Source organism: Erinaceus europaeus, chromosome 7, assembly GCF_950295315.1.
Source record: "Erinaceus europaeus chromosome 7, mEriEur2.1, whole genome shotgun sequence".
Lineage (NCBI taxonomy): Eukaryota > Metazoa > Chordata > Mammalia > Eulipotyphla > Erinaceidae > Erinaceus > Erinaceus europaeus.
The window spans coordinates 108,567,754-108,580,931 of record NC_080168.1 but is presented as its reverse complement, the minus strand read 5'-3'; the positions used below and the strand labels follow the sequence as shown (position 1 = coordinate 108,580,931).

The following is a 13,178-nucleotide window of genomic DNA, read 5'->3' as shown; positions in this document are numbered from 1 at the left end:
TTAAGCAAGGTAACTCTAGTCTCTATGAGTGATGCTACAGAAGCAAAGCATGAGCACCAACTAAGACAGAAGCCAGGAAGATGCAGACGTGTCAGCCTGAAGCTAACACTTACGGTCTTGTTTAGAGGTTACATTTGAACTGAATCTGGAAGATGGACAGGGTTTGCCAATTTTAATGATGACAGGAGGAACAACAGAGAACTCTACTTGCTTGCTCAGAAGAAAGACAAGAAAGGGATTTTTAAAAATGGGGAGAGGAAAAAAAAGCTACATACCTTGTTTGGTTTATAGCCTGGGATCTGGACTAGGGAACCTTTGCAGGTTCACCTACCCGTTACCACCTCTCATCCCCCCAAGGGGTAGGGGGGGATAAACAGGGAGACCAGGTGACGAGTGGCTGCAAGTGATCAGACAGTCCGGGTGTGGGTGAGGGTCTGCCTCTGTCTGAGTTCCAAAAATTGTGTTGTTTATTCCTTCTCATCCTATTCTGAGATTGTTTGTTTGTTTAAAGTTTGATAGTGGGAGAAAATCATGTATGAAATTCCCTCTTTGCCGCTCCACCTACCCCCAAAATAAAAGGAGGAAGGAATACACTCTGGAAAGTGGAATGGCCAGCCTGCTTTCTATGTACACAATGAGTGTCCCATGCTTCAGCAGGGCAGAGGGGACCCCTTGCCAGGTGCCCAGGCCAACAATGGCCCAAGCTGGGAGTTCACTCTGGCCTTCTGCCTGAGGATCCTGTTAATAATCCAGACTGCCATCGTTTGTGGTGCCAGCATCCTGGGACACCCCCACTCGGAACCCAAACATGCGCAGCCATCCACCTCACTTACAAGGCTCTCAAAGCAGCCCTGGCAGAATCACAAAAGCCTTGATACCCCACCCCCACCCTGGATTTCCTGCTTCCTCATCTGCCCCAAGCTCAGTGCCCCTGCCCCATTTCCCAGGGAGGACTGGGCTACTGCCTATTGTTCACCTGGGGCTTCATAAGCCACCATCAGTGGGTCTGGCCCTGCCAGGGTTACCCCGCTCCTCCTTTACGATAGGCAATTTCACCCAGCCAGGTAACTATCCCGAGTCATGTTGGCTTCCCTCCAAGAACAAATCATTTTTATACACATCCTTAAGAGAGGCAAGCTTGTCTTTCCCAGACAGCTGCCAAAGATGGTGGAAGGACAGGTCTTGATACTCTATGGCCAAGGCCATCTCCTGGGCCACCTGGCAGCCAACATGGCTATTCAAGTGCTTCTGGACCAAAAGGTGGTTGTAGTGCATTGTGAGGGCAACAACACTTCTGGCAACTTCTACAGAAATAAGATGAAGTACCTAGCCTTCCTCTGCAAGTGGATAAACACCAACCCTTCCCATGGCCCCTACCACTTCCGAGCCCCCAACCACATCTTTTGGAGGACCGTGGAAGGCAAGCTGCCCCACAAAAACAAGCAGGGCCAGGCTGCCCTGGACTGTCTCAAGGTGTTTGATGGCACCCCACTTCCCAAGAAAAAGAGGATGGTGGTTCCTGCTGCCCTCAAGGTTGTATGTCTGAAGCCAACAAGAAAGTCTGCCTATCTGGGATGCTTGGCTCATGAATTGGGATGGAAGTGCCAGGCTGTGACAGCCACCCTGGAGTAGAAATGCAATAGAAGGCCAAGATGCATAACTGCAAGAAAATGCAGCTCATTAGGCTACGAAATCAGGTTGAAAAGAATGCAGAGAAGAAAAATCTGCAAGTTCACAAAGGTCCTTAAGACCCATGGACTCCTGGTCTGAGCCCAATATACAATATACTTGACTGATGTTTCCCAATATACTTGACTGGAGAGGGAGAGAGAGAGAGAGAGAGAAAGAGAGAGAGAGAGAGAGACTGATAGAGGCAAGCTCTTTGCCGAGTGCCACAGCAAGCATCAATAAGCTATGGAGTAGGGGTGGTCTGTGGCTTCCCCAGGGTCAGGAGCGTATCACTACCACTCATTCATTACACCCCCCTCCGTAATTTGAGTTCTGAGCGATGTCCAGGGTCCCTCTCTTCCCCTGTCTAGTGGAGTGGCTGAGGCTACCTTTCAATCTCAGTAGACCCTGCTCCTCTAGACTCCTCAAAATGACGGGCTTTCTCTGGGCAAGACCACCTGTGTTTGACACCCACAAGGTCAGCAGGCCCCATCCTTTAGAGGACTGAGCCCAGTGGAGGAAGAGAAAAAGGGTCTCAGACTTGGGAAGAATCTGTGTGCAGTGAGGTATGTGTGGATATGTGTGCACATATGCATGATAGTTCTTTTACTTTTCCTTTTGTCATGGGGACAGTTAAATTCGGTACATTTTTCTACAAGAAACAGCCTCTCTCACCCAGTAAGGACAGCCTATAACCTTAATCAAAGATACTTCCAGTCTAGAGAGACCCTCACCAAGACAGCCGGTGGTATGGTCTGATGGCCAGAGTGGAAGTGAGCAGAAGAATCAATATTTCCCCAAATTCGGTATGAGCCCCAGCAGGAGAGGGTAGTAGGTGTGCCAATGTTCAGAATTGCAAACCGACGCCCCAGCTCACCCCTGCCTTCCTTTTTCTTTTTCCTTTTTTTTTAAATTTTATTATTGGATAGAGACAGAGAGAAATTGAGAGGGGCGGGGAGAGAGGGAGAAAGAGAGAGACAAAGATACTCGCAGCTGCTTCACCATTTGTGAAGCTTTCGCCCTGCAGGTGGGGACCAGAGGCTTGAACCTGGGTCCTTGCACACTGTAATGTGTGCACTTAAGCAGGTGCGCCCCTTCCTTTGTTTTCTTGAGTGATCGATGGAGCAGGAGTGACTGCTCCCTCCACCTGGACATTGGTGTACAGCGAGAAAGCTAGGTGGGTCAGGGAAAGATAGAAACAGGAAGGGGGTATGGATCAACATGCCACTACCCATGTCCAGTGGAGAAGCCATTACAGAAGCCAGATCTCCCACCTTCTGCAACCCATAAAGAATGTTGGTCCATACTCCCAAGGGATAAAGAATAGGAAACCTTCCAATGGAGGGAATGGGTTACAGAACTCTGGTAGTGGGAATTATGTGGAGCTGTACCCCCTCTTCTCCTACAATCTTATTAATCACTAAATCATTAATAAAAAAGAAAGAAAGAAAGCTGGGTGGGTTTTTGTGTTGAGAATTCACAGTGTCTGGGAGGAAATGAAAATAAGGAGGTTTTTTTCCTTACTGTACAAATGAATATTTGTATGATTAAATTAACACACCAAAAAAAAGTTATTCATTCAAAAATTCCCTAAAGATTCTCAAAGAGGTGACTTTCCTGGTGACGGGAAGTACCTCCTGAGGCTTCTGCTCTGTTCTCCTGAATCTAAGAGAAAGCAGGAGGCAAGTTAAGGGAGAAATTTTCCTCTTTTCCATCTTAATGCCTAATGCTTGTTTGCCCAGATTCCTACATTTGTGGAAAAGGCCTGAGACCTACTATGGCCAATCAGACTATAGTGACTGAGTTCTTCCTCCAAGGCTTGACAGACACCAAAGAGCTTCAGGTGGCAGTTTTCTTACTCCTGCTGCTTGCCTACCTTGTGACTGTCTCTGGAAACCTGGCCATCATCAGCCTGACCTTGCTGGACTCCCGCCTACAGACACCAATGTATTTTTTTCTCCGAAATCTGTCCTGCTTAGAAATTTGGTTCCAGACCGTCATTGTGCCCAAGATGCTGCTCAACATTGCCACAGGGACCAAGACCATCAGCTTTGCTGGCTGCATCGCCCAGGATTTTTTCCACATCTTCCTGGGGGCCACAGAGTTCTTCCTCCTCACAGCAATGGCCTACGACCGATACGTCGCCATCTGTAAGCCCCTCCGCTACCACGTACTCATGAGCAGCAGGGTCTGCACTCAGCTCATCCTAACTTGCTGGCTGGCAGGGTTCTCCTTCATCATCGTGCCTGTCATCCTGACTAGCCAGCTTCCGTTCTGTGACACTCACATCAACCACTTTTTCTGTGACTACACACCCCTCATGGAGGTGGTCTGCAGTGGGCCGAAAGTGCTGGAGATGGTGGATTTCACCCTGGCTTTAGTGGCGCTACTCAGCACTCTGGTGCTGATAACCTTGTCCTACATTCAGATCATCCGGACAATTGTCAAGATCCCCTCCGCCCAGGAGAGAAAGAAAGCTTTCTCCACCTGCTCCTCCCATGTCATTGTGGTTACTGTGTGTTATGGCAGCTGCTTCTTCATGTATGTCAAACCCTCTCCAGGCAAGGGGGTTGATCTCAACAAAGGAGTGTCTCTAATCAACACAATCATTGCCCCCCTCTTGAACCCCTTCATTTACACTCTTAGGAACCAACAAGTTAAGCTAGTAGTGAAAGACCTGGTTCGAAAAATGGTATGGTTCCAAAATAAATAATAGTTTCTAAGTCACCTTCCAGGGCGATATGAATGCCCTCCCCACAGTCTGAAATTTCTTTTAAAAAGGGGGGGGGGCCCAAAGGGTAGATAGCACAATGATTATGCAAACAGACCCTCAAGCCTGAGGCCCCAAAGTCCCAGGTTCAAGCCCCTGTACCACCATAAGCCAGAGCTGAACAGTGCTCTGGTAAAATTTTTTTTTAATTTAGAAAAATTTAAAAAAGGAATTGAAGGCAGGACAGCAGAAAAAAATGGGCAAAAAAAAAGGATTTTTCCAGGTGAAAGTTTCACTAATAATTTCTTCAAAATTCTTGAAGCTTCTCCAGCTTCTATCCATTCCCTGGTCTCAAAGCCACTCACATATTTTATTTTTTGTGGAAGCACCCCAGGTCCAGATACTAAAATCTCTATCAGCTATCTATTGTTCTTAATGAGTAACTCCCAAAACCTAATGGCTAAAAATGACAATTGTTATCGCAGAGCTCCATGAGCTAGGAATCTGCCAGTTACCTGGATAACTCTGAGGGAGATAGATACCTCATGAGGTCACAGTCAGGCAGTTCTCAGCTAGGACTGTGGCCTCACCAGAAATCATGATGAGGCTGATGGGGTGCTATCGAGTTCACACACTTCTTTGTTGGCAGAATTAACTTCCTTACAGGCCAATGTCCAGAGACCTCCCTCAGTGCCATACCACATGGGCTCCTCCTCAAGGCAATTCATAACATGGTAACTAGAGCCTATAAAACTAAGTGAGCAAAGGAGTACCCAAGATAGAAGCCACTTGTTTTTGTTGTTGTTGTTGTTGTTGTCACCAGGGTTATTGTTGGGGCTCAGTATATGACAAATCCACTGCTCCTAGCGTCTTTGTATAACTAAATCTCAGAATCCAGACCACTGTGTAGATTTCATTTCTTAGAAGTAATTCACTAGGTCCAACCCACACTAAAGAAGAGGGAATATGCAAGGGCATGAGTCAGGTGAGCTTTACTGAGGCTACCTACCCTACTGACTTAACCTCTTTAGTTTACAAAAGAAAACTGAGGTCAAGATCCCATGGCACTCCACAAGAGAGCTGTTCAGTATAAGCAGTATAAATTATCATATCCATTACAATTAATTAACAGTGTAAGTACATGTTTTTTAAAAGCAATCCTGAGTGACTCAACATGCAATTAACACCCAGAGTTGAGAACATTTAAGCATAATGAGATATGTCAAATTATCAAAAAATGCTTCTTTCTATTATAGCCAAGAAACCAAAAAGAAAAACTCAATGGATGAAAACAATTCTAAATATAGGAACCTACATCTGACTTGCTCACTTGGAGATAAATGAAATGTGTGAAATGGTAGAAAAGGTGTCCCATGGGGTTGGAGACCTGCCTTGCTGGCATCTTCTTTTTGGTCCCTTCCATGCTCATAAGCAGACCTAGTCCACAGAAGACAGCCACTTGCAGCCCCCAGAATCTCTTAAGATAAAGTTGCTAGTTCACCCTTCAGGGGGCAGCCAGTGGTACACTCAGATAAGTGCACATGTAACCATGTGCAAGGACCTAGGTTCAAGCCCCCAGGCCCCACCAACAGAGAGGAAGCTTCATGAGTGGTAAAGCAGTGCTGCAAGTGTCCCTCTTTCTCTCTCCTGCTCCATCTCCTTCTTCCACCCATTTCTTTCTGTTTCTATTCAATAAATGAGTGAATACACAAAAAAATATTTTTTAAAAGTTCACCTTTCAGAAAATCAGTAAGAACCCCATTGCTACTTCCCAACCCACTAATAACAAAGTCCACAGTCCTCCTCAGCTCTCAGAATCCTATGGACTCTCTACAGGGGAATGAACCCAAGGAAGAATGTAATCTTTTTTTTTTTTTTTGCCTCCAGTATTATCACTGGGGCTCAGTGCAGGCACTATGAATCCACTGCTCCTGGTGGCCATTTTCCCCCATTTTTATTGGACAGGACAGAGAGAAATTGAGAGGGGAGATGATAACAGAGAGGGGGAGAAAAAGATACACACCTGTTGACCTGCTTCACCACCTGTGAAACAACCCTCCTGCAGGTGGAAATTGGGAGCTCAAACCAGGATCCTTGCGTAGTTCCTTTCGCTTCATAATATGTGCACTTAACCCGGTGTGCCATGACCGAAGCCCCAAGAGGATGTAATCTTTACACTGTCTTTTGTCTCTTCCACCAACTTTTCTCCAAAGTCTCATATTCCAAGTGAGAGTTCTTCCCAGCAAAACCATATTCAACATTCCTCTTATAAGTTTCCTGCCTTTGAATCACTCCACCACCCATCTCCCAGAGTCTTTTACTTTAGTGCAATACACTAAAGCCAGTCCAAGTTCTACTTTGTGTTTTCCCTTCCTTTTTTTAAGTTCTGCCAATGAATGAGATCATTCCATATTCATCCATCTCTTTTTGGCTTATCTAACTTAATGTGATTGCTTGAAGTTCCAGTCAAAGTGAGGTGAAGAAGGAGTGAATTCACCACTCTTAACAGCTGATTGGTATAGATTAGTATAGAAATCTATTAGTCACCTTTTTACTTCCTGTCAAATATGCTCCTCCCCTATTGCACAGATATTATTTCTCTCAAGAGCCACTTAACATTTATCCTTTTCCACTGTTTTCCCTCTACTGTGAGTTTCTCGCCTACTCTTCTGAAAATGGCAAATTTCAGAATTACCCACTCCCTTGCACTCAGCATATCCATGAGCCTGCATCTACTTTCTCAACTATGATTACCCTCTCAGAGAGGAAGCTGTTTGTACATCTGTTAGCCCAAAAGAGACAACACATAAGATTACACACACACACACACACACACACACACACACACACACACACACACACACACACACACACACACACACTGAGTCAAGCAGGGCTTAGTTCAAATCCAACTTCCCTTACTTCATACTTGTGTGGAAAGACACTTCCTTTCTTTGAGTACTGGGAACTTAAAAAAAAAGTCTGTGCCTTTAGAATGTCTCTTGTTCTCCCACCCCAGAGAAAAGCCCCTCTTTCAAGGAGGTAAGCCCATATTGCCTTTGTGCCCTTGTTCTCCACCATGTTATCTCTTTGAATGTAACAGGAGTACAGAGATGCCTCTCCTCAAACCAGCTCCACAACATTACCATTTATGCCCAGACATCACCATCCTTTCATTCTCTGGTGCATCCTGGTATCATCTTTAACCCTTGCTTGTAATCTGTCACTTAGCCCTGTTGTCTGTTCCTTTTTTTTTTTTTATTTTCCCTTTTGTTGCCCTTATTGTGGTAGTTATTATTATTGTTGTTGATCTCATTGTTGTTGGATAGGACAGAGAGAAATGGAGAGAGGAGGGGAAGACAGAGAGGGGGAGAGAAAGAGAGACACCTGCAGACCTGCTTCACCACTCGTGAAGCGACCCCCCTATAGGTGAGGAGCAAGGTCTCAAACCCGGATCCTTACACCAGTCCTTGTGCTTCACGCCACCTGCGCTTAACCCGCTGTGCTACTGCCCGACTCCCTGTCTGTTCCTTTTTTAAAATCTCTCTTGGATTATGTTTACCCCTGTATTTCAATACTCATTGCAGTCAAGTGTCAAACATGATGGACTATCAGAAACTGCCAACGATGGCACATTCTTTGTTCCCCCTGTAGTCATTCTAACTGCGCCCTCAGACATCCACTTGAGGTTCAACAATGAGCTTTGCTTCACACCACCTGAAACTAATGATATAATGAAAGAAAGAAAAATCTTGAAACCTTCTGACTGACACATCAACAAGTCTGGGATAGAATACTAAACATAAGAGATACATAGACACACACAAACACATGCTGGCTCTAAGACAGAAATTTATAGATGAACAGTAACCAGCTGTAGACACAAATCAAAGACCAAAAAAGAACCACCTTAATGATCTCAGCAAAACCCCTATCCTTTCCCACTTTTTTCCCCTCTATTGTGAGCTTCTCACCTACTTTTAAGAAAAGAGCAAAATTCAAAATTACCCACTCTCTTCTACTCAGCATACCCATGACCCTGTATCCACTTTCTCAACCATGCCACCCCTCAAATAGAGGAAGCTATCTCCACATCTGTTAGCCCAAAAGAGGCAACAAAACAGGCCGACTCACAGAGCCAAAAACTAAATAAATGTGGTTGTTTTTAGCCACCAAATAGTGAATGGGAGTGAGGGAGATAGCATGATGATTATTAAAAAAGACTTTCACGCCTGAGACTCTGAAGTCTCATGTCCAATCTCCCACATCACCATAAGCTAGAGTTTAACAGTGTTCTGATCTTTCTCTGTGTCTCTCCCTCATTAAAATAAAAATATATTAAATAGTGCGTAGTGTATTTCTCCACAAAAATTAAACATTATATCAAAAATAAGCACATACAGTAAACACAAGATGTTCCCTGCTAAGAATCTAGGCCTAGGACATAAGGGACAGATTTTTTACCCAAATGAGCTAAAGATTATTTAATTGAGTCAGGAAAGAGAGCTTGCTCGCTTCTCAAACAACTGTCACAGGTCGTAGGAATTTCAGGATGTTATCAAGAAATGGACCCTACACAAGAGGTAGACTAGGCTTCAGAACTGTTTGTCTTGGGAGAGAGGAGGCACTTAGCACCTTCCTTATTGGTAAATATGGTCCCTGAAGAAAGACCCAGGTAGAGAAGCTGGCTGACAGATTCTGAAAGTCTTCTCCCAATAAGCCTGACATAATGTCATATGTAAAAAATTTTTTACATAATGTCTATGTAAAATGAAGTTTTAAAGTTTCCTAGAAGGCCCAGAAGTTACTTGTGACCTCAAGTCTCCCCATTCTTGTCAGGAATATTTCTGGGGCATCGCTTTCCAGGGACTTTGTCCCTAGAGAAGTAAAATTCTCAGATGAAAGTGATAGTCCACACAACAGAGACACAGCACTATACATTCTGAGTACGGATTTCTCTAAAGTTGTAGACAAAGTCAGGTAGGAGGACACCTTTTTTTTTTAGAAGTATTTACTTATTAATAAAAAAGAATGAAAATCAGCATGTTGGGACCTTATACATGCAACTCTTAACACTGAGCCACTTCCCTTTCACCCTGAACAGATCTTTTAAAATTATTACTAAGGATTTACTAGTGGTTTACAAGAGTCGAAGGTTACAGGGGTACAGTTCCACCCTGTACCTCTATACATCAAAGCCAAACCAGTCTTCCCTCTTTTTTTTCTCTTTACCACAGTGCTGCTTACCTCTGGTTTATGGTGGTGTGAATTGAACCTAGGACTTCAGAGCCTCGGGCATGAGAATCAAATATATCTCTTTCCTTACTCCAAACCTAGCAATAACACACAATTTGTGGATCAGATTCAAATAAGACAGATGCTGAGGATTCCGGAAGATGGCAGACTGAGAAGCTGCTAATGGCTTGAGGTCCGACCACATCTACTGGAAACAGTAGGATTTTTGCCCTTAGCAGGACAGTCAATAAGGGGTCCTAGCGGTGACACCAAGAAGGTTATTATAACTCAGTTTGGGTTAGAAAATAGAGTAAAAAGAAAGGAAAAAAATTTTTTTAATTATTATTCCCAGAAGCGCAACCCTGGCCCCCTCCCCCCCCATAACCAGTCCCTGGGGGGCAGAGATCTGCTCCTAGCAGTTTCCCCAGAGGAGCTTCTTTCTTTACCAAGATTCCTGTCCCACCAGGGGGTGTCATTCCTAATTACAATTCTATTCCTTTCTGAAACCCTTGGCCTATTTTCTTTCTAAATGGTCAATTCCAGCTACAAATATTCCACCAAGCAGAGCCTTACTCAGACAGGGAAAGACTGCCAGAGGTTGTTTGTTTGGTTGGTTGGTTTTTGTTTGCTTCATCTTCTCAACAATCAGCTACCTCTGCTCAGGGGGCCTGAGGCAAGCTGGAGCCATTCAAGCTAAAGACAGGACAGGTTTTTTACTCTGTTCTATTTTATTATCAATACTAGATAAACGAGTATCCCTTTGCCCCTCTCCTTCAGGTTGACCAGAATTAACTCTTAGTGTATTTTCCATTGCTAGGGTACTGGATGTCTTATCCACTGCTAAAGTAACCTGTTTCACTCTTTCTACCTCCCCTACACACTCTCCCTCCCCGCCTAGCTAATTAAATAATAAATAAATAAACTTTCCTTTCACTGCTCTTTTATTACTGTTCTTTTTCTTTTTTTATTTTATTTTATTTATTCCCTTTTGTTGCCCTTGTTGTTTTTTTATTGTTGTAGTTATTATTATTGTTGTTGTCGTCATTTTTGGATAGGACAGAGAGAAATGGAGAGAGGAGGGGAAGACAGAGAGGAGGAGAGAAAGACAGACACCTGCAGACCTGCTACACCGCCTGTGAAGTGACTCCCCTGCAGGTGGGGAGCCGGGGCTCGAACCGGGATCCTTATGCCGGTCCTTGTGCTTTGCGCCACCTGCGCTTAACCCGCTGCACTACAGCCCGACTCCCACTGTTCTTTTTCTTATCTTTTTTCTTTTCTCCCTTTTTTTTTCTTCTTTTTCTCATTCTTGTCATCCTTTCTTCCTTCCTCCTTCAGCTTTCTGAATTCACTGATACACGATTGGGAATTATTTGGGGGAAGAAATCTGACTCAGAGTGGACTCTCTCTGCGTGTATTTCTGCTCTACTTCCTTTCTCCTCTAGCTACCCCTAGAATATACAGTGGATAGTAGATTTTCATAACTGTCTATTCTTGCTATTCTTGTCTATTCTTCCTATTCTTGTCTATTCCTGAGGTGTTTTTATTCCGGTTTTTGTTGTTGTTGTTGTTTGTTTGTTTTACTATCTTAATAATCAGCTGCCTCTGCTCAGGAGGCTTGAGGCAACCTGGAACAGGCTTTTTACCCTACTCTATCTTATTATTAATATTATATAAAGGTGGATCATCTCTTTCCCCCCATCCTTTAGGTTAACCAGAATTAACTCTTAGGGTATCTTCCATTGCTAGGGGACTGGGCGTCTTATCCATTGCAAGAGGAACTTGTTTCACTACTCCGACCTCCTCACCCACTCTCCCATTCTCCCTCCTCCTAGCTAATTAAAAAAAAATAAAATAAAAAATAAATTAATCAATTTAAAAACTATCCTTTCACTGATATTTTATTACAGCACTTTTTCTTGTCTTTTTTCTTTTCTCTCTCTTGTTTCTCTTTTTTATCTTGTCTTCCTTTCTTCGTTCCTTCTTCTTTGGGTTTTTGAATTCACTGATATTCATTTGTGAATTATTTGGGGGAAGAAATCTGAATCAGAGTGGACTCTCTATGTGTGTATCTCTATTCTACTTCTCTTTCTCCTCTTGCTACCCCTAGAATATATAGTGGATAGTAGATTTGCATAATTGTCTATTCTTGCTATCCCTTCTTTCATTTCTCTTTCTTCTTCACTTGGACTTGGCTGCTATTTTTTCACAGACTGGAGACATTGTTTGACTAACTGGTAGTAATTAAACTGCTTCAATCCTTGCTTCAGTTGCTATTGTAATTCCTGAGGTTGGTGATTGCATTTGTCATAAAGGTATTTATTTAGTACACTGTTGCTTGTACTCAAAACACAAGAACTGAGGAACAACAGAACATAAAAAGAAGAAACACATAAATCAAAAAAATGGGTAGATCAAGAGCAAATAAAACTGCTACTACAATGAATGAAGACAAGAGCCCAGAAGAAACTACAAATCAGCCATAGATAAGAAAAGTATGCAAGCAATAATAAACTTATTCATCACAGAAATGAAAACAACGTTGAAGGAAAGGAATGGCAGTATTAGGGAAACAACAGTTGAGACCCCCAAGGAAAATACTGATTATCTTGAGGCAATTAGAGAACTGAAAGCTGAAACAGTTGATCTGAGGAAAGAAGCTGAGGCAAGGGAAAGAAGACTAACAGAAGCAGAAAACAGAATTAGTCAGACAGAGGATGAGTTAGAGAAAACTAAGAAAGAGGTGAAAGAGCCCCCAAAAAGATTGAGACACTGAAAACAACAACAGAGACATATGGGATGATATCAAAAGAAGTAACAGTCACATAATTGGCCTGCCAGAGGAAAAATCAGAGGAAGGGAAAGGAAACCTTCTAGAGGAAATTATAGAAGAAAACGTCCAAGAGCTGAATAACAGAAAGGACATCAAGATTCAAGAGGCCCAGAGAGTTCCAAACAGAATCAACACAGACCTGAAGACACCAAGGCACATCATAGTCACAAAGAGAAGAAGTAAGGGTAAAGAAAGGATCCTAAAGGCTGCAAGAAAAACAAAAAATCACATACAGGGGAAAACCCATAAGACTATCAGCAGACTTCTCCACTCAAACACTAAAAGCCAGAAGAGAATTGCAAGATATCTATCGAGCCCTGAATGAAAAAGGGTTTCAACCATGGATAATATATCCTGCTAGACTTTAATTCAAACTAGATGGAGGGATCAAAACCTTCTTAGACAAACAACAGTTAAAGGAGGCAACCATCACCAAACCGGCCCTGAAATAAGTTCTAAAAGACCTCTTATAAACAAGAACATCACTGTAATACTTGCAATATATCAGAGCAAATAAAAATTTGTTGAATGATGGCACTACAATAGATTAAATCCATAATACCAATAAATGTCAATGGCTTAAACTCACCCATCAAAAGGCAAAGAGTGAGGGGGATGGATCAGAAAACATAACCCAACCATATGCTACTTGCAAGAATCCCATCTGACACAAAAAGATAAACACAGGCTTAAACTGAAAGGGTAGAAAACTATCATACAGGCTAACGGACCACA

The 13,178-nt window shown here is 43.1% G+C and overlaps 1 protein-coding gene and 1 pseudogene across 1 annotated transcript; both read left to right on the top strand.

Moving 5' to 3' along the window:
* Nucleotides 1–1,164: 1,164 nt before the first annotated feature.
* Nucleotides 1,165–1,771, top strand: LOC103109077 (large ribosomal subunit protein uL13-like; annotated as a pseudogene).
* A 1,674-nt stretch (nt 1,772–3,445) lies between these two features.
* On the top strand, nt 3,446–8,148 carry LOC103109207 (olfactory receptor 2AP1-like). The gene is made up of 2 exons (XM_007518252.1): nt 3,446–4,360; nt 7,966–8,148. The coding sequence occupies exons 1-2, from the start codon at nt 3,446–3,448 to the stop codon at nt 8,146–8,148; spliced, it is 1,098 nt and encodes a 365-aa protein (XP_007518314.1).
* The last annotated feature ends 5,030 nt before the right edge of the window (nt 8,149–13,178 follow it).

Bases quoted from the DNA above. Each gene is read 5' to 3' on its own strand.
- LOC103109207 (XM_007518252.1), top strand. From the start codon at position 3,446: ATGGCCAATCAGACTATAGTGACTGAGTTCTTCCTCCAAGGCTTGACA. The intron at 4,361-7,965 runs GTATGGTTCCAA...TACTCATTGCAG, and splicing joins AAGACCTGGTTCGAAAAATG to TCAAGTGTCAAACATGATGG.